The sequence below is a fragment of the Drosophila obscura genome, unplaced genomic scaffold, assembly GCF_018151105.1.
Source record: "Drosophila obscura isolate BZ-5 IFL unplaced genomic scaffold, ASM1815110v1 contig_216, whole genome shotgun sequence".
NCBI lineage: Eukaryota > Metazoa > Arthropoda > Insecta > Diptera > Drosophilidae > Drosophila > Drosophila obscura.
This window is the reverse complement of record NW_024542808.1, coordinates 198,975-225,785: the sequence shown is the minus strand read 5'-3', so window position 1 is coordinate 225,785 and position 26,811 is coordinate 198,975. Positions and strand designations below refer to the sequence as shown.

General features: G+C 41.1%; 1 protein-coding gene across 5 annotated transcripts in view; it reads right to left on the bottom strand.

Annotated features, from left to right (window-relative positions):
* The window catches only part of LOC111074873 (unconventional myosin-VIIa), a 348,050-nt gene that overhangs the window by 256,207 nt on the left and 65,032 nt on the right, over positions 1–26,811 (bottom strand). For 4 of the 5 annotated variants that reach the window (XM_041594221.1, XM_041594218.1, XM_041594219.1 and 1 more), the window contains 3 exons: positions 21,788–22,362; positions 15,620–15,862; positions 6,868–7,233 (listed from right to left, as the gene is read on the bottom strand). In XM_041594221.1, the coding sequence (XP_041450155.1) occupies positions 6,868–7,233; positions 15,620–15,862; positions 21,788–22,362 (1,184 nt within the window). Of the gene's footprint in view, positions 1–6,867; positions 7,234–15,379; positions 15,507–15,619; positions 15,863–21,787; positions 22,363–26,811 lie in introns of those variants that run through there. The other variant, XM_041594222.1, reaches the window with a different exon arrangement.

Here is a 26,811-nt window from a genome sequence, read left to right as displayed (position 1 = left end):
TGAGCTTATGTACTTCCTGTATTTTAGACAATCTGTTTTGCTAGAAGTTAGAAAGTGTGGGCGTTCCGAAAGCTGTGGATGGTCGTAAAGGTGAAGTAGAATGGGCGAGTGATCCGATGATAGATCTGTTAAGTGATCTACATTAATCTGAGCTTGCAACTGTAACTGCAAAATCAATCAAGTCGGGCTGCTTGTTTGGATCTGTGGGCCAATATGTGGGCTTGCCCGGAGAGATAAAGTCTAGCTTGTTTCGTGGGGTTATTATAGCGTTATATAGTTGTCTTCCTTTCGGGTTGGTAAGTCTAGATCCCCAATGGGTGTTCTTGGCATTGTAGTCACCAGCTGCTATAAATCGGTCACCTAGTAGGTCGAAGAATGTTACAAATTCTGTTTCGGAAATGCAGAAGCGTGGTGGGCAGTGTACTGCGGCTAGGTTTAGGTAGCCGCTCTGAATTTCAATATGAATTGATGTTGCCTGTAGATAAGGTGTAGCAAATGAAGGCAATGGATAATGCCTAATGCGATTCTTGATCAGAACGCCAGTACCTCCATGTGCCTTACCATCGGGATGATTTGTCGCATAGAAGTTATAGCCATCGAGGTGAAAATAGTTGTTATTTGTTAGGTGAGTCTCTGATATGAGCATGGCGTCAATGTCGTGTTGAGCGAGGAACTGTAAGAGCTCGCATTTGTGCTGCGAAATGCCATTTGCATTCCAAAAACATATATTTAGACAGGACATTTAAACAGATTTCTGTTTGATTAGGAGCTCCAGGAGGAGATTTTAGTTGCGCAAAAGCTCCTGCATCGTTTGTTGTATTGCTACCGTTGTGTTTGTTATAGTTACCAGCATTGATTCAATTCCACTAGGCAATTGGGATGGATTAGCAAGGCTATGTTGGGCAGAGATTTCTGGGATCTGATTTGATGCCTGATTCTGCATTATTCCAGCTGTGGTTGGTTGAAGTGTCGGCTTAGAGACTGAGGCGTACGACCCGTTGCTGTAATTTAACGCCTGAGCAAAAGAAACTTCTGGAGTCGTAGTTGATGGTATATATGTTAAGTTCTGTCGGACGACCTGGTTTCGAGCTGCAGTTATTTGTTGGTTTAGGCGATTTTTCAATTCTTTATAGACAGGACAACCTCTATAGTTGGCAGTATGGTTTCCCCCACAGTTGCTACATTTTTTGGCAGATGGGTCCTCCTTATTTACGGGGCAGGCCTCAGTGAGATGAACATCACCACAGGCAACGCAGACTGCCCGTAGAGTGCAATAGGTTTTCGTGTGTCCATATTCCTGGCAATTTGTGCATTGGACCGGTCCATTTCGTTTGTGTGGTTCCTCAACGGTGATCCTACGGTGGAGTAGGTATTGAAGCTTGTATATTGGGTCAACTTCATTTTTACTTATATGCATACTTTCAGGTGTCAGTTCTACTTTGAACATTGGCTGGGGAATTTTGTTTCTATTTATTATGTTCATTGCCATTTTGACTTCGAAGCCCTTATCGTTAAGTCCATCTATTATCTCATTGATTGGGACTGTTGGTTCGATTCCTTTGATAACCACTTGTAATCCTTTGCTACTTTTAAGTTGGTAGGTGTAGTAATTCATTTTTTCATTTCCGAGGTATTTCGCAACTGATCGATAGTTTTGTTCGTCATTGACTTGTATTTTTGTTTCCTTTATATTACCCCTTTTTATGAATATAAATATATAAATAGGTGGCGGTCTTAATTTGTTGGCCTTGGGTGCTTTGGCGATCTCATCTTCATTTGGAACACTTAGTATCGCACAGTTATTTCGGTTCTCAGTGTTCTCGGTTATTTTAGTTATTTTAGCTGCATTGTTGTTCTTCGCAGTTTTTGGGCTCAATTTTTTTTTGATTTGCACATAGCAATCGAGCCCAGTATGAATTAACGCTCCGTTAGCGTTTTTCGAACTTATTGGTTGGGAGAGTTGGGGCTTGTCGCAGTGGGTCGACAGTATCGGGCGCTGAGCAATTGCAGTGGTTGTTGTTGTGGTTGTTGTCGTTGTTGTGGTCGAAGACACAGTTTTGAGCGAGGGCATTGTACTAGTTGTTGTCGATATAAGCAAATCGCTGGTTAGGCAGTACGAGTCGGGGGATGGGCACTGAGCACTCCATGACCCACTTTGCAATGCAGTGGAGAGAGAGCGTGCTCTCTCCTCGTTCACTTGCAGTGATTCAGTTTTTGTTGGTACTGCTGCCTTTGGCGAGCGTATAGAGAAGTACGCGTTGTTTTTTGCTTGCGAGGGCCGACGCTCGTATTGTTGTTGTTGCCGGACTTGGCTCATTTTGGCTTTGGTTACAGTGCTTGTGCTCTTTACCGAGCTGGTGCTCTTAAACGTTGACATTTGATATTTTCTATTATTTCTATTAATCTTTATTACTCGATTGGATGGTATTCATTAATCGCGATTAATTGATTTAATTGATTTTCCCCGCGGAGCGATACAAAAATACGTCTGTAGTCGTTGACGGTTGACGATTGACTTTTGAAATATTTGTTGCGATTATATTTTATTAGATTCGTTGAAAAAAACGGAATTTTATTTTCCAAATATACAATTTTTAGTGGCCATATTTGGCCGAGCATTGAACTACACAAAAAAATAGGGTCGATATTCAAGAAAAAACAAAAAACAGAGAAGGAATGTGTGAGTCGCTTCTGGTTACGCGACTCTACTTATACCCGTACTTAGTCAGTATATACATTTTGAGCATATGATTTTTTAGAATTTTAGAATTAATGAAAACACATTTTACATCTTACATTTTTTTACTACATCTGTTATCTACATCTGCAATGTATATTTTACATCTAACATGTAGATTATAAATGTACCATTTATATTCTACATTTACTCCGCTAGGGGTTGCTCGATCACTGAACGCGGCAGAGTGTGCGAGCGGAAAAGAGAATGAGGAGCGTGTCTCTGGCTGAAGTAGGCGGGGGAAGCAACTGAAAATTTCTTCATTCTGGCTATAATTATGATCCGATCTGATTCAGATTAGGCAATCTAGATATGGGCATTCTCTACGATACTGCCGTTTCAGTTTTATCGTATCTTTAAAATTGTGCCTGCCACAGATTTTCGCCCTTGTGGGGGCAGAAGGGGGCGGGGCGAAATTTTGAAATACACTTGTAGCAGTGTGATATTACATGAGTCTGAAAACAAAATTTGGTTGGCCCTAGCTCTTATAGTCTCTGAGATCCAGCCGACAAACAAGACGGACAGACGGTCAGACGGACGGACGGACAGTCAGACATTTCTCTATCGAATCGGCTGATGCTGATGATATTGATGCTGATCAAGAATATATACACTTTATGGGGTCGGAAACTTTTCCTTCTCTGCGTTACACACATCCACTTTTACCACAAATCTAATATACCCCTTAACTCTTTTTTGAGTACGGGTATAAAAAAATTTAAAATTCCCAATCAATCAGAAAAAACGGTTTGGTTTCTTCATGAAAAAAAAATTCGATTTTGTCGAGTAATGCTATTGGAACCATCTCTGGCTAGCTAGCCACCAACATATCCCATAGACTACCAGACTGGTGTACTCCATGCGGAGATATATGCAGTATGGCAAGCGGCAAAGTTTTTATACACCTTAGACATACCCCCGAGGAATATAGCAATCTGCGTTGGCAGCCAGGCTGCTATCAAAGTCTTGGTATCCTGCAAGGCCACAAGCAGCCTTGTAGGTAAGACGGTAGATGCAGTAAACCAGATCAGGGAGCACTCACTCACACTCCCGTGGGTTCCGGATCAAACCGACAGCGCGGACAACGAGGGTAAGGACGAGTGTGCTATACGGAGACCACTATAAAACATCATGTCAAAGATGATGGGCCGAGCTACAACGAGATTAGACAGGCGGTGGAACACAACCCCTAACTGTGATACCTCACGCTCGCTCTTGCCCCACTATGACCCTAAACTAGAGCTGGAAAAAACATCGATGTAACATCGATAGTATCGATGTTGCCCAAAAATGTTCAGCATCGATGTTTTTTCTGCAAACATCGACTATTACCGAAAGACAGAACTCGTTATAAGGTAAGGGAATATTTTATGCGAATTTTCTTACAAAAATTAATCTATTCTACTTACTTTAATAGATAATAATTTGTGGTGTTAATTTTGTACAATGTGCACATATACATTGCGTGTATATATTTTCACTTTTTCGCATACTTGTTTACATATGTATGAATTTAAATGTGTAAAAAATGATCAAATTAACTATTTTAGACTAATTCCTTTAGAACAGTAACGGCAACTGTATTTACGTAGGTGTACGAAGATTAATGTTTAAATTGAATCGATATTTTACTATTTGATAAAAAGTCTTTCCGACCTCTCTTTTGAGTTCACCCCAGTGATTTTCGATGGGATTAAGGTCCAGGGATTGACTTGGCCACCCAAGAACATCCACACTTTGTTCTCGGAACCAATCCTTTACCACTCGTGAGGCGTGTTTTAAGTCATTATCCTGCTGGAACTTCTTTGAAGACTTGACCAACTGAACCATGCGATCGTCGATCCTAGATGATGATTTTCTAGGTATTCCCCGAGTTTCACAGAGATAGCATGAGAGACAGAATGGAACATTATTGTTCGTAGCCGTCTCTAGACACGTCTAATGGCTTTCAGTCGAACAACTAAGGCACTACTTGATACAAAAGGATGTTTTTCAGCTAAACATACCCACCAAGCCAGTAAAATTGTATGCGCAAAGTAAAATTTTTGATTAATTCTGCCGCAGCGCTGCTCCCAGCTCAACTGGTCAGCCAGCTTGACGCATATAGTTCTCTCGCTCTGACTGCAGGCATTTCCCATAAGTCCAGCTATTCAGTTAGCAAATGTCATTTGCTTATGTCATATGGCTATTAGCCAATCCACAAATTTTCCCCGAAAGCTAATTAACTCCGGGAATTCACCCAATTCCCACCGAAACAGTGTGACCATATTAAAAGACTATATTTTCCTTATAAAATGTTATGTTTATATCGATTTAAACCGATATCTTAAGAAAAAAACCTCACACCTATTATATTGTCCATATATACTGTATGGTTAATGGCACTATTATACTTTTAGACATATACTAAAAAAAAACTAATTTAACAACAAAAATATATAGTTCATTAATACCGATTTGATCGATATTCAAGTCGATATGACGATACTAATTACGATATGATATTCTATTTGATATTTTTTTTTTATATACATATCGATATTTGCTTGACGATACCACTAACCATACAGTATATAGATGTGCCAGTTCATACAACGAAAGGGGCGCAGCTGAGGTTTCTGTCCCAGCACCCCCAGGTCTTCGGCTAGGGTGCTGGTACCATTCGGCTGTGGTGCTGAGACGTTCGGGTCGTGGGCCTGAGACGTTCGGCATTTTTTCGACATGTTCGATTCATGACGAGATGCGAAAGCAAGCTGAGAATTTCAAATGTATGTGTGTAAACAGACACGACACAATTTTGTATCAATTCTTATTTTCCGAAACAGTTTTGAGTTTGTTTTGAGTTTCGTTTCTAGGTTACGTAAATGTGTGTGTGCCATGTATTCACACATAGTGTGCTTGTGTGTTAGCTCTACAATTGTTGGCCGCTTGAATTGGTTTTTCGTTTTGTTTTGAGAGCTGATGTGATGTAGCGACCTATTCAGGGCCGGATCAACCCTCAACCGGGCCCTGGGCAACCATCAATCCATCAATCCATCAATTTTCCCAGTGGATATTATATTTTTTATTCATTATTTGGAGTTTTGTTTTTCAACAAAATTTGTATGTTATTTCTAGGAGGGCCCTAGGCAACTGCTGATCCGGCCCTGTACCTATTCCCGTCGTAAGACTTCATATTTTCTTGGTGTGTTCTGTCGCTCGACTCGACGCGGGTCGAGGCATTGACGAAGCCGAAAGCAGAGGCAAAGGCTAGCCTAAAAGAGAATGGAAGAAATACCCAGCGCGCCCGACGCAACATCAGCTTTTCAAAACAAAACGAAAAAATATTTTATGAACGGCTTCGTAAATGCCTCGACCCGACCCGCGTCGAGTCGAGCGACAGAACACACCAAGAAAATATGAAGTCTTACGACGGGAATAGGTCCAGGGCCGGATTAGCATTTGCCTAGGGCCCTCCTAGAAATAACAGAAAAATTTTGTTGAAAAACAAAACTCCAAATAATGAATAAAAAATTTAATAGCCACTGAGAAAAATACAAAATAAAGGAGGGCCACAGATTGATGGTTGCCCAGGGCCCGGTTGAGGGTTGATCCGGCCCTGAATAGGTCGCTACATCACATCAGCCCTCAAAACAAAACGAAAAACCAATTCAAGCGGTCAACAATTGTAGAGCCCACACACAAGCACAGTATGTGTGAATACATGGCACACACACATTTACGTAACCTGGAAACGAAACTCAAAACAAACTCAAAACTGTTTCGGAAAATAAGAATTGATACAAAATTGTGTCGTGTCTGTTTACACACATACATTTGAAATTCTCAGCTTGCTTTCGCATCTCGTCATGAATCGAACATGTCGAAAAAATGCCGAACGTCTCAGGCCCACGACCCGAACGTCTCAGCACCACAGCCGAATGGTACCAGCACCCTAGCCGAAGACCTGGGGGTGCTGGGACAGAAACCTCAGCTGCGCCCCTTTCGTTGTATGAACTGGCACATCTATATACTGTATGGTTAGTGACGATACCCATCCCTAGTGTGGGCATCACTTCGGTCCAGCAGCCCTATAAACCCAACCTAACCATGAGTAGGAAAACGAAATAAGATAACAAAAAAGAACTTACCTGATATTTGGAAAGATCCTTGACAAATAAATCTTCGCTACGGCTCATATAATCAAATAAAACATCTTGCTGAACATCTCGATTTTTATCAACGAATCCATCAACAGCATAAATAACGCTACCAGCGTAATGTCTAATACCAAATTCAGTTTCCCAATGACGACGATCAGAACCTTTAATATAAGTTGGATGAAACTCAAACTCCGTATGCATATTATTTAAATAGGCCGAATCTGAACCTTTGGGCATATGACATTGCTCCGTAAGCAACTTAAATACACATCTTGGAGGTTTTTCAATAAGTTCCAGGCATTGGGAATTATCTGTAAACTCTACATGTGTATACATTATATCCTCTTGCTTATACTGAAAAAAAGGAGACACAAAACGTATAAGAGATGTTGTAATATTTGAAATTTAATACAAGATAGGAAGGCGACAGAAGGTTTTTGGGACAGAATTCTATTAAAATCAGGGACTGTAATCATTATATGTTTTATTCAAAAAATTATACAATAATGATTAATTTTAGTTTTTATTGACTCACTCACAACATAAGTTACACTTTATAACTCAAAAAATATTCATTATTCTTTGAGATTTATTTTTTGCTCAAAAATAAAACTCAAGTTGTAATTTCGACTTTTCCTTAGGGAATAAATTAAAATATTATATTTATTCTTACTCAGTCAGCAAAGACAAACAATAACAACTATTTTTTAATGAAAAACAATTCTTGAGGAAAAATTGTTAAAAAAAAAAATTAATTTATTAATATATTTAATTAATTTTTATATATATTTTAGTTTTAGTTTGTTTGGCTATGTTAAGATTCTTCATCTCCTCCGCTAGGGGTTGCTCGCGCAGTGAACGCGGCAGAGTGTGCGAGCGAGAAAGAGAATCAGTAGCGTGTTTCATGCAGGGGGAGACGGGGGAAGCAACTGAAAATGAATTTCTTCATTCTGGCTGTAATTATGATCCGATCTGATTCAGATTCGGCAATCTGGTAGATAGGGTCATTCTCTACGATACTGCGTTTTATCGTATCGTATCTTTAAAATTGTGCCTGCCACAGATTTTCGTCCTTTGTGGGGGCGGAAGGGGGCGGGGCCAAATTTTGAAATACACTTGTAGCAGTGTGATATCACATGAGTCTAGAAACCAAATTTGGTTACCCTAGCCTATAGTCTCTGAGATCTATGCGCTCAACAAGACGGACAGACAGACAGACGGACGGACAGACAGACATGGCTCTTTCGACTCGGCTATTAATGCTGATCAAGAATATATACACTTTATGGGGTCGGAAACGTTTACTTCTCTGCGTTACATACATCCACTTTAACACAAATCTATACCCTTTTTTGAGTACGGGTATAAAAATATCATCAAACCATATCTAAGCCCCAAATCTTTAAGAAAAAGTTGGTTTTGTTCCTTGAGGAAAACTCGTGTCGAGTAGTATTACACAAGGGAATAAAATTGAATTTTTTGTGTGTTGATTGAAAATTGAAAAGTTTTTTGTACTAATTTGAGATCGCTGATTTCAAATCGATTTCCACAATTTTATTGTTTTGCAAAGCTAACAGTTACATTACTAAGAAAAAATAACTAGTTTTAAATCATAGATCATATTTGAAATCAGCGACCTCAAATTAGTAAAAAACTTTAATCCGTTTTTAATCAACACATGGCTAAGTAATAGTTGTTTAAATAAAAAAGAAAACAAAAATTTTTTCGTCGAGTTTATTGGCTGGGATTGTGGCAATTGGCAATTGTGCTTTTATTAGCTTTATGTAAAATCATATTAAAGTAGCTTTCTCTGTAAATTTAATCTCTGAACAAAATAATTCTAATTTAAGAAAATCTTATAAAAGAAAATTTTTTGATTAGTTACAAATACATTATAAAACTTATATCGTTCTTTTTGGACTACGGATTGGAATGAAATAAATTTTATTTTATTTAAAATATGTTTAACTAAATGATTTTAGACCAAAACTTTTACTTTTGTGGCTATTTTTTTATTTTTTTTTTATTGATTTTTAAATATTTTTGGGTAGGCGAAAATCCTCCAGCTGAACCCTCCCAGAGGGTGCCGGCCGGGCAATGGGCACTGCATTATCCCGGATCGGGTAATGCATTGCCGCTTGCTCTGTCCAAGCTAATGCAGTGTCTAGCTAAGGCCAGGACCAGATCTTCCCGATATAAAATTGGGGGAACTGAACCACATGGCCATGGCTGGAGGTGCCTGGCGGTCAGGCATAAAACGCTAGGGGGTGGTTCCCCCGGTAAATATTAACCACATGGACCGGAGCAAGGATCGAACAGGGACTGGGATGATAGTCCAAACGTCGGTGGAAATTGTGACTGCTAACACCGGCGGGCACGGGGAGGAGCAATCCTCTCTGCGTGTCGCCAGCGGTCACAACTTTAATATGGCGGGAGCAGGTCATATTAGTTTCAAAGCTACTGCCACCAAAACGCCTCTCTGCAAGCTGAGCCGCACGGGTGCTGTGGTCGAAACAGACTCGGACCTGGAGAGCGTGCTCAGCGTAAGCAGAACGGAAGAAAAAAGCCTTCTCCGCTCGCCTGAACCAGGTACCAGCTCCCTGCGTAGGGAAGGGCCGAAGCGTTCTAGAGAGGGGATGAAGGCTAAGGCCCAATACAAGGCGGCCCTCAAAATCCGAAGCCGGCTACAAGGCAAAGAGGACATCTCCCAAGAGGAAAAGTCCAAACTAGCCTGGGCTGAACAGAAGGTAGAAGAGAGGCGTCTTCACTACGCGCAGCTGCCTCAGATGAAGGCGACGAAGGGCGAATTCGCCAATAGGGTTTTGGAGATGATGGGCACCAAAAGGCAACGCTCGATCGAATGTGCTAAGGACACTCCGGCGGGCAAGCGGCAAAGCGGCAACGCGGCGACGCGAAAGCCCAAGCAGAAGGCCAAGTTGAGCGACTTGTCCAAGAGACACCTCATCGTGGACCTGATCGACCGCAGCGACGAAAATGGGAAGATGACGGCGGCGCAGTGGAAACAGGTCCATGCTGCCATGCCCACCTTCGACAGTGCGGGATGGCTGAACAATGTAAAGATCCTCAAATGTAATGATGACCCGACGAGGAAGTGGCTGGTGCAAGTGGTGCCCAAATTGGAAGCTCTGTGGGAGGGGGCCAAGCTGGAGGTAGTGGACAGGGAGATGATCCCTTCCATCCCAAAGGCGAAGGTGCTCTTCCCCATTGCAGTCCAGGGAGACCGAGCACTGAAACTCCTCCAGAGGCAGAATACAGAGGTGCCAACGGCTGACTGGAAAATCTTGCATGCTGGTAGCCCATTACTCAATGAGGGGGGCCAGCACATGATCCTCCAGATCAATAAGGAGGCAGAGAGGCAATATTTTCCACCCACCATCGGTAAGCAGGACCAGAACCGCCGTACTCGTACGAAAGGGAATCCATGCTTATCTTATGTCCCATTACAGCACTGATGACCTGGCTGCGGTGATGCTTGAAAGCGAGGACAAGCGCCTTATGGTAGCATCCTGCTACATGGCACACGACAGGTCAGCTCCACCGGAGGAGCTAAGGAGTCTGGTGGCGGAAGCCAGTCCGAAAGACCAGCAACTCATAGTTGGTACGGACGCCAATGCCCACCATAGCGTGTGGGGAAACCCCGATATCAACGAAAGAGGTGAGTCACTCCTAGATTTTATACTATCCACTAATCTAGATGTAGCAAACGTAGAGGAGGAGCACACCGTCGTAGGCCCCGCCTCGTCTAATGTACTAGATCTAACACTCGTAACGTGGAACAGTACTTTGGTATCTGGCTGGAGAGTCCTTGAAAGACCATCCTTCTCAGACCACAAGTACATTCAGTTTAAGTGCGAATTTAAACACTCTCCGAAGATAACTGTCTATAGAAACCCTCCGGAACGCAAACTGGGAAAAGTTTAAAAATACGGTTACTTCGAAGCTCGCGACTCGTCCGGGCACAGTGAAATCTCCGGAAGAAATGGAAACGTCCCTAGAGACCCTCTTCAATGAGCTACTGGATGCGTACCACGCAGCATGCCCACCCTCGAGAAAGAAAAAGAGAACCAGACCACTCTGGTGGAACCGGGACTTATCGCTTCAAAGAAATAACCTCAAAGAATTCTTCAAAATCGCCAAACTGGCGAACGACGAGATAATCAATGAGGAATACAAAACCCTACTCAGGGAGTACAAAAGGGAAATACGCAAGGCACAAAGAAACTCGTGGAGGAACTTCTGCTCCAATATCGAGAAAGTCCCAGAAACGGCCAGACTCCGGAAGTTGCTATCAAAGCAACCCGCCATACAGAGTCAGCTGAAACGAAATGATGGACAGTGGACCGAGGGCAGCGAAGAATCCCTAACAGCACTAATGGAAGCCCACTTCCCAGGATGCACCGAGGTGGCTGACGCTACAGAGCATCAGGACCTAGCAACTTAGGAACAGCACCCTAGAACAGATCTCATATCGTCTAAGAGAATCCACTGGGCTATAGACTCCTTTGCGGGTACAAAAGCACCTGGACGAGACGGTATATTTCCAGCCATGCTACAGGCGACCAAAGACGTGATCACCCCATGGCTCTTTGCAATATACTCACATTGCCTGAGCACGGGCTATATCCCTATTCAATGGAGGACCTCGAGGATTTTCTTCCTTCCAAAGGCAGGAAAGTGCAGCCATATGAGCCCCAATGACTATAGACCGATAAGCCTCACCTCTTTTCTACACATCCCGCAATCAACCTCTGGATAAAGAACCTTCTAAGTTGCAAACGGGTATATTCAGAGTGGGGCACCGCTTCGATGGTGAAAGGGGCACACAGAGGCACACCTCAGGGTGGGGTCTTGTCACTCCTCCTGTGGAAACTGGTGGTCGACGACCTAATAAAGAGATTCGAAAGGAGAGCCCCAAAAATAACAGCTTATGCGGATGACATAAGCATAATTATTACGGGAGTATGTCCATCGACTCTAAGCTCCATAATGGAATCAACACTCAGGGAGATATGAGTGGGCGGAAAAAGTAGGACTCAGTATCAACGCGGACAAGACGGACCTCATCCTCTTTACCAAGAGCAACAAGGTAGCGGCATGGATCCCCCGAAAATTGAAAAAACCAGGCTGACCCCGAAGACACAAGTCAAATACCTCGGCATAGTACTGGACAGCAAGCTGGCATGGTGGCCCAATGTTGTGGAAAGGGTGAAGAAGGCCACCATTGCGCTATATGCATCCAAGAAGATGCTCAGCAGTACATGGAGCCTGTCAGCTGCTTTAATGCACTGGATGCGACCGACTCTGCTGTATGGAGTCTTAGTGTGGTGGCAGGCTACGGAAAAGAAAACCTACAACAAGCTAATGGAACTCAGCGGCAGGCACTGCTCTGCATCACTGGGGCGCTGAGGTCAACCCCAACAAAAGCACTCGAAACAATACTCGGAATCAACCATCTGGACATCCACGCTCAACTGACTGCAGGTAAGGCAGCACAACGCCTAGTCGCATCAGGCAATATGTCGCTGCAAGGATTCGGGCACAGTTCAATAGGCCGAGACTCAGCGGCAGGCACTGCTCTGCATCACTGGGGCGCTGAGGTCAACCCCAACAAAAGCACTCGAAACAATACTCGGAATCAACCATCTGGACATCCACGCTCAACTGACTGCCGGTAAGGCAGCACAACGCCTAGTCGCATCAGGCAATATGTCGCTGCAAGGATTCGGGCACAGTTCAATAGGCCGAGACATGATGAGTATATCTGACTACATGATCCACCGAACTTGCCTGGACGTCAAAACAGCGATACACATGGGACCCGACGACTGGAAAGAAAGTTGGGATCAGAATGAACACCTAAACATATACACGGATGGCTCCAAGATGAAGAGAGGAGTAGGTGCGGGCATATACTGTACAGACCCTGAAATAAGGCTGTCCTATAAGCTACCGAACCAATGCAGCATATTCCAGGCGGAAGTCTTCGCCATACCGAAAGCGGCGGAGGTTGCTCGATGTACGGATCGCCCACATGATGTGGTCAACCTGTTCGTAGACAGCCAGGCGGCGATAAGATCCATGCAGTCGTCAGCGGTCAGTTCCAAAAATGTCCTGGCAAGAAGGGAGGCATTAGATTTCCTAAGCACTACAAATTCAGTGCGGATATATTGGGTTCCCAGCCACCAGGGCATCGAAGGCAACGAGACAGCAGACGTGCTGGCTAAGGAAGGCGTCGGGCTGGCAAACGACAAGCCTGACAAGCCTGTCTCCCTCAGAATGCATCAAAGCTATCTAGAGAGGCGGGCACACATACAGGCCAGTAGCAGGTGGAGGAGAACCCCCAACTGCAAGATCGCAAAACCATGTGAAAGGAGAGCAATGGTAAACTCAGCCGCTACCTACTGCACCTACCACAGAAGGACTGTAGGATGCTAATGGGTATACTCACAGGTCCTTGCCTGGCTGCACCACATGCAGTCAAACTATGCTTCACCTCGCTCGAGCTTACGCTCCATCTCTCGCTGCCGACAGCCACCGGCATTTTCTGAGCGCTAGCCTCGAATCACTTCGCTTTACACTCGTTTTGCTTATAAGGCCGTTTGCACGCGATCCTACTTGTACATACTGAATAAACCCTACTTTGAAGATCTTGGACCTGCAGCTGTTTTATCTTGGGACTCTATCTGTGGGACACCCTGAGACGCCTCTACGCTTATTCAAAGATGAATACTGGTATATCAGGGGTGCCACAGAAATCACTTCCGCTGGAAAATCCCCTCAATTCCATTCCGCCGTGCCACACACCGATTTTTCAGCGGAATCAAAATCGCTCACAATTTATCCAGCGATTTGATTAAATACACCCATAAAACACACCTAAATGATTTGAATCTTACTTTCCCATTAGGTTGTTCAATTGGTGATTAACCCTCATCCAATTAATTTAACATTATACATGTTAAGTTAAAATAAGCATTTTAGTAAATCACTATTCAATCCGCTGACGGAATTTTCACTTAACGATTCCGCTCTCAATCCGCTGCAGAACGAGGTGGCCACCTCGGGCTATTCGGACTTTCGAAGCTAATACAGTAATGCCACCTTTTTTAAGTTGAATTCGGAGCAATATATTTAATATTAATTATATTGAAAGCATTCTGTTTTTCTTTAATTAGGCATTACAAAAAAAAAGCGAATTGCAGTAAAACTTCCTTTACGTCAAACGTGTGCATACTTTTTGTGCGAACTGTGAAAATATTTGTAGTCATTTGTAGTTCTGCCAGGTGGCATCGCTTCAAAATGCCAAAACAAAACTAACAAACCATTTCTACACATTATTGCAATTGCATTTATGTCAAAAACGCCTGTTCGGCTAAGTGCAGACCCATGGCAGCACAAAAAGAAGCATAGCGATCATTATACCAAAAACTGGTAATTGTAATGAACTAAATTAGCAGTAGTTTGAGAACACAATCCCAAAAAACCACATACGTATCGTCTGAACGTGAAAACGAGTCCGATGCGCATCTGAGAAGCCTGCGCTGCAAGTTTTGTATTCTAATATGTTGCCTCCGTAGTTCTTCGATGGCCAACAATCTCGGTAAAAGCATTTTAATTAAGTTTACCGTAAAATTCAGATGTGTGTTTTTTTTTGAACAGCTGATTGCTGCCATGCATGGAGAGTTGCCAGACAACTGCTAGAGTTTCCGAGTACATTGTTTTGTCTGACTCGCACGAAATGGGCTGTTTTTTTGGTTTGAAATTATAAAATTACAGCTTTAAAAAATCAATTATTGGATACCATAAAAGAAAAAAAGACAAACCAATTGTTTTGATATGAAAAAATCAATAAAACTGCAAAATGAACCCTATTCGAATTGAATCTTGAAATGTGTCAACCCTAGCCTTAGTTCGAATTTGGTTTGTGACAATGCTAAGAAAAATTATATCGCTCGGAATTCTGTGTCACGGCGGAAATTTTGAAGCGGAAATCCTCGGCGCGGTTTCCCATTTCACTAGTGATTTCTGTGACACCCCTGTATTTCTCGCTGTGTTAAACTTTCTTTAATTGAATGATTTTTCTGCTAATAAAAAAACAAATAATCATTATTTGCAGTCCCTGATTAAAATCAATTAAACAAATTTCCAATGTTTATTTAACATGCTAAAGGGGGTGGGAGCTGTCCTTCCTGCCTCCCCCGGGGTAAGCATTTGAGAGCTAGTAAGGAGAATTCTTTTTTTATTTTTGTACGAATACGAATACATTTTGCGAGGTAAATGATTTACTTTCGAAAACGAACATACATATTTCCTCATGCATTTGTTAACTATTGTTGGCTATGGTTGGTTTATTCGGGTGTCACTGATCAACTCGGCTAATGATGCTGAGCAAGAATATAGGAATATGTACATATGTAAAGAGTAATAATAGATTAATAATAAAAGTCAGACTGTGTTATAAAATGTTATTTATTTGCAGACCGAACTTCAATTTTTCAAATTGACTAATATGGAAGAGAAGTTAATCAAAAAAGAAATACATCCTAATTACTAAGGTGAAAATACTTTATGTTATTTTTTATCCATCCAAAAATGTCATGTCAAAACTTGTTTGTATGTTGCATTGTATGTAAATAAATTAATTAATAAATCAATAAATAATAAAATAAATTGAATTAGCTATTAATGTATAATATCAATACAATACTTAAATACTCACAATTGATTGTTCCAAGGCGAATACATAGTGATTGAAGAACTTGTGCAACTTTTCATTTGTATAGTTTATGCAAAGTTGCTCAAATGAGTTGTGAGAAAAATTTTCAAATCCAAATATGTCGAGAACGCCTAAAAACTGAGCACCATCTTTTCCAGGATTCGTGCAGCTATTTATTTTAATAACAAGCCATGTGAAGGTTCTGGAGTACAGTGCTTTGGCCATCGCATGCCGATTTTCTATAGCCTAAAATGAAAGACAATTTAAGAATACAAAAGAAGCTAATTATGATCTTAATAATTAATAAAAAAAACAGCCTTTGTGCAAATCTGGATGAGCATGTTTTAAAAAAGATTTTTTTTTTGTTTTTCGTTGTTCACTAGTGCGTTTTCGACTTAATAAAGTATATGTCTGTTTATATACATATTTTTGATCAGCATCAATAGCCGACTCGATAAATACGAATTCTTTTTATCCGCCTGTCCGTTTTTTTTTAATGTCTGGGCGTTGATATGCAATGACTGCACCATCAATTGGCCCATGCGACAACAAGCCGAAGTCACCCAGGCAGAAACGCACCCCCTCCTCCCGACCAACCGACCGAGGGGCGCTGCCGCATGACGCGCGACGCGTGTTACCGAACCGATCGCGAGCATGCAGGAAAGATAGGTGTTAGGCTAATATTCGAGGAAAATTAAAGCTAAACACAACTCAAAGAGCTATACATGCAAAGATAGCTACGAAATTGTACTAATTACGGGAAAGGTATGTGATTTAAGAAGAGGAAGGGAATTAGTGGTGGATATTATATAGTAGAGGGAATTGAAGTCCGAGCATAGGACCCTAAACGGTTCATGCAAGGAATAATTTGATCTACAAAGTAGAAGGAACAAAGGAATAAAGTTTTTAGTAGATCTAATAGGAATCGTAAAGTTTATGCGGCTCAAGAAGTCAGGGCTATCTACGTCACCCTTGATCAGGTTGTGCATAAAAATCACACGAAGCATTTTTCTACGATTAACTAAGGTTGAAAGGTTTATTAAAAGCAATCTACGAGGGTAAGCTGGCAGTCTCACACTTGCATCCCAGTTAAGGCCATGCAGAGAAAAAAGTCAAAAGTTTTTCTGGACTGATTTTATACGGTCCTAGTGTACTTTGTCCTCAAGAGCCGTTCTCTAATATCGGACGAAGAAGCGAGATATAAAAAGTCTTCATTATATAGGGATCGTCAAACTCCTTTGACCCATGGCCTTATTTACCATGGTAGAAATGTGTTCAGAAAACTTTAACTTGTGGTCTAGTTTAACACCAAGATCATAAACCAAGGTAATTCTCTCAAGAGAACAACCGCAGAGGCTGTTAGGGGCCAAAAAGAGGCTGTAGCGATGTGTTACGGTCTAATAATGTGTATTTCATCTATACTCTATAAGAACTCTAAATTGACTGAATTCATTTTTTTATTTATGTATTACTTTCCATATAAAAAATCAAGCAACACAAACGTTTTCCGAGCGCAATTTTCTGAGCAGCGATCGGGTTTCCCAATGTTTTTAAATGTTATTTTGCTATTCTAGACGGAGACAAACTAAACAAATCAAAAACCATGAAAATCAGTCCAGCCGTTCTAAAATCGCGATTTTCCTTGCCTGGATGGAGAAAAATTCAATAAATCAAATACCATGATAATCGGTCTAGCCGTTCTCGAGCTGTGCCCTTTTTTATAAATAACAATACCCAACAAAATTTAACTTTTTCTTTCGGCTGTGGACCAAAATGACTTTTTTCTGATAGATTTCGGGATTTTTAATTGTTTGTAGTACTTTATTTTTTTTTTATATATTTTTTTTTTTTAAGAATTTGTAAAATCTGCTATTTTTTCATGGTTTTTTTCAGAGGTAGTGCTTTTTTTACTTAAACGACGCTTAATTAATGCGTCCATCCAAAACTAAAAATGTTGGCCATGAATTAATTTTTTTCGACCTGTAACATATTTTCACAACACCATGACTGAAAGTTATTGAGTTCGGACTGCAAGCGAGAGTGAAATAAAATGTCCTTATACTGGACACAGAGTTAAACATTATCCACATACATGATTATTCGAGAGTTTGTTGATACTGAAGGCAGGTCATCAACAAAGAGTGTGAAAATAGGGGGCCTGGCTGCCTTGTGGCTCTCCAGAAGTAACCTTAACAGGTGAAGAAAAAGAGTTTTTGAAAGGGAAATCTATTTGAAAAGAATGGATGTAAACTCCAAAAAGGTCAAGTTTTTGTGCTAGAAAGGAGTAGTTTACAGAGTCGAATGCTCTACTGAAATCTGTGTAAATAACATCCGTCTGCAAACTACCTTTAATAATAAAAGAGGTAAACTCTAATAAATTTTTGGTTGTTAATCGTCGCCTTACAAATCCGTTCTGAGCTGGAGATATAAGTGATTTGCAGAGATATTGAAAATGTGGAGTTAACATTTTTTCAAAAATTTTAAGAATAGCGGATAACGTAGATATACCTTTATAATTCTTTGCGTCAGACTTGATACCTTCCTTATGGAGAGGAATGATAAAAGATTCCTCATAGATCGGGGAAAGTATGAAGCATTAATTGATAGGATGAGTAGTTTAAGCAGGTGTCGACACAGAGCGTCGGTACAGTACCTGAGTACACAACCTAATCGAAGTTCATGAAGAAGTAAGCTTTCATTTAACACGGGTCTGAAAATGCCGTTTGACCTTGGTAAACTGTATGGATACGGCTGACCAGAGTAGCTATCTTGGGATTAGGTTGTTTGGAACAATAAGGCAAGAAGATCGGCAATTGCCTGATCATTGTTTGCCGACGAATTAAGATATGATAGCGAGGATGGATGTGCGGACGTTCTACGCTTACTGTTTACGAAGCTGTAATATTGTTTAGAGTCCTGTGAAAAGCATACCCTGCATCGAGATAGGTATTTTTATAGCATTGCGAGTTAAGAACGGAGAAATTTGACCGAGTTATTGCACAGCGAGAGAGATAAGAAGAAGAACCAACTTCTTAAAATTTTTTATAAAGTCTTGAATCAAAGTTTTTTAGACAGGATAACTCCTTGGTAAGCCAAGGCGACTTCCTAAATCTAATCGGACAAGAAAATGAGACACAAGAATCAGATATATGTATACCTCTATAATTCATTGTAAAAAATGTTTGTGCCTTTCATAATAAGATCCGCAACAGAGCACAGCTCTGAATCAATTTTACGCACAGGAATTCCAGGTCTTGTTGAACCTGGACTATAAAATATTCCGACGTGAAGTTTGAGTCCACTGCAATGAGGAGAGATGAAAGGTCATTTCTAAAAATTGTGTATCGACCTGCCATAACTTCGGAACTAAGGAGGTCCGGCATTAACAAGGTCTCGGTTAACACAATAACGTGGGACGAGAATGCGAGCTGTTTTCCGTTTATACATGTATCAGAGGCATATTCATTTGGCAACAAAACTAAACGTTCTATTTTGTCAACTATTGCTCGTTTTTATGATTCCGTAGGACTGATCGTAAAGGCAAAGATTTTCCTTCAGCTCCAATGGAATGAGAGTCTGCCAGATATTCTGTCGTCAGCGTGGACCTTTTTCCTCGAGAGTTTGTCTACCCCTCAGCGGTTTACATTTCCTCGTCGTACGCTTTTGCAGTTACCGGTGTGGATTTTTGTGGTCCGTTCTTGTACAAGAGTGAGGTGCGGACCAGACCACCCATCAAAAGCTACATTTGCCTCTTCATATGCTTTGACACCAAGGCCGTTAACTTGTGCAGGATTTGTCGACGTCAGCGTTCAAAAGCGATTCATTTTTACTCGCGGTTTACCCAGGGAAACTGGGTCCGATAAGGTAAACAACTTTGTGAGAGCAAAGTAAGAATCCGCAGAATTGCGGATCATTTCGACTGGCGGACTCTGGACTGCTATAATAAGTTCTAGACCAGAGCGTTTTCAGAGCATCCCGACGACTTAGACGTTTTAATACCTGCGTATTTCTTGGGTACGGCTCCAATCTGTTTTAGGGTTACAAAGCTGATCGGCGGCAGAGATGGCGTTTCCAGGGTAGCTGGGACTTTATGAACAGTGGAAAAACTTTACTCTCTAAAAGCGGAAGTATAATCCAAAGTAATTTGCACACTTGTCTAGAAAGGGTCACATCTTTATCGGTCCAAATGAATTTTCGAAAGGATCTGACACCCTAAAAAAAATAGCAAAGTTTCCAACTGCAGGATTGGTAAAATATATGATATATGAAAAAATACTGCACAAAAATCATAATTTTTTGATTTTAAAGCTTAATATTTCCCAGACGGTAAACTAAAACCACAAAGCGCTTGGGTCTTATTTATAGCTGCAATAATAAGCTTTTCAGAATTGCAAAGTTATTTGCAACCCAATGAAAGTTACTTAAGCTATGTGAAAAAAAGAAGCGCTACCTCTGAAAAAGGCTTAAACAAAAATAAAAGTTTTCAAAAATTCAAAAAAAACATAGAACAAAAAAAATATCATCAAACAATTTCTAACCCCCAAATCTTTCAGAAAAAGTTGGTTTGGTTTCTTGAGGAAAATCGTGTTGGGTAGTGTAATCTGATCTGAACCAAATTCGGCAATAGATAGATATCGTAATCATCAAAATTTTTGATGCCACAAATTTTCCTCCGCTGTGGGGGCGGGGAGAAATTTTGAAATACACTTGTATCAGTGTGACATCACATGAGTCTGGAAACACAATATGATTGCTCTACCTCTTAGAGTCTCTGAGAACTAGGCGCTCTTCAAGACGGACGGACATAGATTTATCGACTCGGCTATTGATGATGATTAAGAATATATATACTTTATGGGGACGAAAACGTTCTTCTGTGCGTTACCACAAATCTAATATACCCTTTAACTTTTAAAACACGGGTATAAAAAGGTTGTCAGATTTGTTAGTCAACACTTTAAATCTCTCGTGACAAAATCTCTAGAGATTTCTGTGGCACTCCTGATACACATACAGTATTGGATATTGAAATGTGAACACTAATGTTAACCAACTTTAAGCCGATAGGGTGAATTTTAAAACTTATAAGTCAGTCGAGAAACATTTTGATAGCAAAGATATATTCATTAGCTGTTAGTTGACAACTTGTTTTCAAATCAAAGAGCAAGAAAAAAAAATAAAAACTACTGAAACTGAGAAGGCAAGGTCAGAAAACATTAGTTTTGGTACTTTTAGCACCAAACTTTCTATAATCACTTTTTAAAAATCGATTTGGTAAAATGACCAACCTCCTCAGGACGTAAGATGAAGTCAATCATCAAAGTAAGATCATAACGTTAACTTTTGAGCATCGAAAGCTGGTGGAAAACAGCATAAGATATAGAGAGGGAGTTAGAGAAAAAAGAAAATAAAATATCGGATGGCGAACAAAAAAAACCCCTAACTGTTTTTATAATAATAATAATATATAATGCATTTACATTTTTTACTTAGAGTCTGGTTTCCCAGGTTGAAATTCCATTACAAAATCCTCAAAAATAGCAGTGGAGCAAAATAACGTAATTTCACTTTTGTTTGCTATTTGCATTGCCCACGGCATATAAATATTGTAACTCACGGCAGCGGCCGTTCTTTCGCCTCTTTATATCTCCTTCTTCATTTTACTACTGCAGCTGCCGAGCATCTATCGCTTCTTTCGTTCTCTCTCTTGCTTGCACATTATCGCACTCATTTTCTTTCGTCTTGATCTATTAACCACTTCTCTCGCATATTGAATAGACCCTGCGTCTTCATTTCATCGCTTTGATTTGATCAACCGGCACATCTCGCTTTTTCTTTCGTTACACCTACACACCCCATATTTCGCCTACTTAACAAATAAACTGTACACACATAAACTATATCGAATAGCTCAACACTTAGTTTAATAAGCTTTTTTTAAAAAACATCCCATAAATAAATCTCGTTTTTTTAGTGTCCACATTTCACTGTCCGCTACTGTATTTAGTTACGCAGGTTAGTTTTGAAAATGGAAATAGATATATTGTCTAGGCTGGATAAACTGATTAAGAATATACATATGTATATATGTACATTTTAACTTTATCTAGTTCAATGGTAAAATTCTCTATTTTTAATTTTATTATCTATTTTATTGTGGATGATACTTACCTCTTGCATTTTTAGCGGTATTTCAGTAATATTTCCTCTAACATTTATTTGACGCATTAGGAGAACCTTTTTAAGATCGCTAGGCTTAAGTCCCAAAAGTTTTGATATATTAATGATAATTTCTTGATCCGAATTTGAAAAATCACATCCTTCACCATCAATGTCCATGAAATCAATATTTCCTAACCATAATATCGAACTTAAAACTTTAAAAACACCATCTATTACGCTTTGAGGAATTTGTAAAACTGTAAACGCCATTGTCAAAGCATCGAACTTTGCTGATTCAAGATTTACATCTATTGCTAATATATCCGAAGTGTTAAGATACTTATAAAATTCTGGAGGTCTCAAATTGAGAGCTTGTGCCATTTCCTTATTTTTCAGCCCCTGAGCAACCAATTGATACATAACATGATAATTCCGTTCTCCTTCACTTTGAAATGTTATCCGGGACTGTTCGAGCAGATAATCTTGAATAATGCAGCCTTTTATACAGTTCGAATCATCAAAACACACTTGCATAAATTTTCCAAAGCGGGAACTGTTGTCGTTTCGTATCGTCTTTGCATTTCCTAAAATAAAAATGCATCATTAAAGAAAATCTTGAAAAATTTTTGTATTCAATTTATCCGGTAAATTTGGCTAACTTCTATACGCCAATGTTTATACATATTCATATGTATCATAGCGCCCTGCATGAATCCTCAGTATTCACAAAATAAAAACTATACTTATTAGAATGGGCCGAAAGTCAACATTTTTTGTTGAAAAAAGATTATAAAACGAGGGGAAAAATTTTTGATATCGTTTAACGTTTGACCCTTGCCAATCGAGGTCAAAACATTTTCTTTAACAAAAGCTAGAGAAAATTTGGGTATATGTTTAATTCAGAAGCCCATTTTGAAAACAAAAAAAAAAACTGTTACTTGACCGCGAATTATAAAGAATTTACGTGCAAAAACTTTCTGGTAGTCGGACTTTGTTATTTTTTCTCAAAAATATCTTAAAAGACGGAGTTCGTGTGGCTTCCTCTATGCACATTCGGCTGTATTCGGACATGTATTTACACAAAATTTGTATACCCGTACTCAAAAAAGAGTTAAGGGGTATATTAGATTTGTGGTAAAAGTGGATGTGTGTAACGCAGAGAAGGAAACGTTTCCGACCCCATAAAGTATATATATTCTTGATCAGCATCAATAGCCGAGTCGATAGAGCCATGTCTGTCTGTCCGTCTGTCCGTCTGTCTGCCTGTCTGTCTGTCTGTCTGTCTGTCTGTCCGTCTTGTTGAGCGCCTAGATCTCAGAGACTATAAGAGCTAGGGCAACCAAATTTGGTTTCCAGACTGTGATAGCCCCACTCCCTTTCGCATCCACAAAAGACGAAAATCTGTGGCATTTTTAAAGATACGATAAAACTGAAAACGCAGTATCGTAGAGAATGAAACAGTTGAATCTTCGATTTGAAACGTCCTAGGTCGCATGAATCGACATAATTTATATAATCAAAGTATACTCGCTTTTTCAATCCGTTCGATCATCACGAATCCTGCTTTCAGTAAGATTCGATTCACCCCGAATCACTAAAAACCGAATCCGAGCACTGCGGATTATTATCAGCAAGTTTCGTTCCCATGTCTCTGAATTGAGTGAGTGCCTTCGGCTATGCGCATTCGGTTTTTTTTTTCACTGAGAAAATATGTGTTGAGCTACTGAGCTTTTTCAGTAGCGTAGATTTGGGAGATTATAAAAAATACGATTGATTGTTCTGTTGTAAGATACCTATTTCAGGCTGGGATATGCATCAGCCTGTCCAGGGTCCTCTATAAGAAATTTTTAGATCTGCTGGAACTTAAGGTTCGGGGCTGGCCTGGAAGTAACCGAAAGAGCAGTAGGCAAGGTGGGAAAATTGGTGACGCGATAACTTCTGTTGTTTTGGTTATTATTAATGCCTTTATTCGTTTTACTTGTTTACAATTGTCTTGCTAGTTGTGCTGGGGGCTGGTGGACTGCTCTTGCGTTCGGGCTGATGGACTGCTTAGTACAGCCTCTTGAGTTCGGGCTAATGGACTGCCTAGTGCAGGGTCCTGGGTTTGTGACTGCCTAGTGCAGCCTCTTGGGTTCGGGCTGATGGACTGCCTGTTAGAGTTCACGATGGGTGGATTAAAGACGCGGGGTCGGTTCAAGACTGTGTCAGATTGAAGATCAGGTCTAAGATATGAGGACCAGACTGAGTTCAAGGGCAGGCGGGCAGATTTACCCGTGTACTGATACGAGCGAGAAATCGAGAGATAGAGAGCGAATGCAAGCAAAGTAAAGAAAGAAAGGCGCGAGATGACTATGATCTACAGCAGGAGTGCCCAAAATCAGCTTACGGCGGAGCACTCACCACTACTCAAAAACAAAAACACAAATACCAATAAGGGAACAGTGCAAACTCGAAGAAAGTACAACAACAAAATCATAACATAAGTCGGGGTAAGAAGAATCATAGAAGATACAAAATCGGTTTTTGTTGAACGCATCGCATACACACAAAGTTGTGTGTATGTGTTGTGCTCTCGGTATGCTGGTACACAGCACAAGCTGGATATGAATACAAGAATTAGTTTCCTATGCTGAGAGCAATTATAAAAAAAAAGAGCTCGCGGAGCAATGGGCCTGGGCACCGCTGATCTACAGACCATTTGGCTGCGTTACCAAAAAATATGTTTAACGAAAATTTTCCTTTTATCTGGCGCAACAAGTTCTCTTGTTAAATCTGAAACAAATTTATTTCAGTGAAAGGAAACGTACGCACACATACAACTAAAGATTTTCAGGCAAAGGGCGAAGCAAATTCAATTTGTGTATTGCTTTCTCGTTCTCCCTACCAGATTATTAAGTGGAGAGTACGAGTTAAAAACAAAGAACTGTTCGGATCTTCCACAATAAAATGTGTATGCCACCGGTTCATGTACCAGCGACCAAATGTCGCCGCAATCGGTACTTGAACGAATTGGTCTTCGGAGATGTGAATACGTCAGAGATTTCTTTCGTACTGATTTTATTTGGTAAACTGCGAAGATTATATACAATTCTTATGAGTAAGATTGTTTACTTAGGGTTATAGCCTTTCTTAATTAGGCTATAACCATAGCTCGCAAAAAACGGTCAATACTTTCGGGGTGTCTGAAAAAAATGGCCATTTGTTTGTTTGTTTTGTTTTGTTTCGCTCATCTCTCTTTAAGTTGTTATTGTGAGACACGACCGTGTCTCGGCTCAACCCGAAGACACGAAACAGCTAACACAAGCGAAGAGACCAAAAGTGTTCTGTCAGAGCGGAAGCGAGTGTCTGTGGTGACACAGACCGCAGTGGCAAAAGTGTTGACAGTTATTTGCGAGCTATGGTTCTAAGTATAATCTGGTATGGAAACATGTTATATTTATTTACGACTAAACAATTATTACAATTCTAACTTCACGGGTCCGGGCCCAAAAGTCTGAAGGTCAGGTCTAAGATATTTTAATGATCGCGTAGACTTCACGAATCCTATAAGATCTACTAGAAACTTTATTCCTTTGTTTCTTCCACTTTGTAGATCAAATAATTCCTTGCATGAACCGTTAAGGATCGGACTATAAATCCCTCTACCCTATAATATCACCCACTAATTCCCATCCTTTTCTTAAATCACTAATACATACATACATAACTCCTAAGCGAAAAAATTGGTTATTGCTGTCCGTGCCACTTCGTCTCCTATTATCGCTCCAACCAGGTTTTTGGAACAACACCTCGGAGTTTAACTGGATCAGAACGCGCTCTTGCGTTACTGGCGTGTAGTCGCTTCATCACCGTCTTGTAAGCTCGTCCCCATGGGTCATGCTCGGCTGAGTCGCAGAGCTGCAAGAAGCTCTCCCGCTTGCTCCTCTTGATAACTATTTTCAGCGTTTTCCTGGCAACTCCATAGGCCAGGTGTAGTCACGGCCAATCGCTGTCATTCCGTCTATGTGCTCTTTGGTATCGTCTTCTGGCGGACAGGCAGGTGCGCCTTGCCTTCGCCATCTCGTTGCTCCACTAGTAAGTCGGAGACTGCTTGCCCCTGAACATCTTCGTTCGGCTCATGCTAGAAGCGCATGCGAGCAGGAGCTGATTTGAGAGCTGGGTGGCCATTTGCTGCGCTGAGCCTCCGACTGTCGCTCCGCTCATCGTCTCCAAAAAGTCAGGAACCCGAAGGTTTGGAGATGTCACTCCCCCACTCCTGGGTCCACGCATTGAAATCCCCCTGAAATTATGGCAGGCTTTTGGTCTCTGGCATCGTTAACTAGATCGTCTATGGCTGATGCAAAGCTTTGGCGACTCAGGCTAGGTGGAAGGTAGGCCTGTGGACCCAGAAGCTCGGCAATTTAGCACGAACAAAGTGGCTATACGCTACGTATGATGTTGGCAGTATGCATGGTAGGCCGCAGGACCAAATCGCTGCTTTTCCCGACGAGCTATGGACCACAGCATCCTTCTGCTGGGAGTCTGTATGGCTCACTGATGATGGCGACATCCGACCACTCATCGCGCACTGCCTGGGTGAGCAAGTCGCTTGCAGACTTCCAATGGTTCAGATTTATTTGATAAAATCTAAGCACGGCCGGTGTTTTTTTTCTGTCCGCTGCGCTTTGGGTGCCATTGCAAACCACCACACCACCAGCTGGTTAGACGGCCTTCCGATGCCGGAGCAATAGAAGCACTTTGCCCCCTTGCGGCAGTCTCGAATCTTGTGGTCTCCGCCCCCACAACGAAAGCACCAACCGCTTCTGTCCACTGCGCTACCACAGTTCGCTGCGATATGCCCAAGCTCCAAGCAATTGAAACATTTCTGTGGGAGAATGCGCTCCCCGATCCACCAAACTGACCAGGGTACCTTTACCTTCACAGCGGAAACGGCGTTCCTTGTAACGATCGTTGGAAGGCTGATAATGGCGCGCTGAGTGCCGCCAAGCGCTGGACGCAGGCTTTTAAATCGAGTCATCGCCGAGCGTGACGCC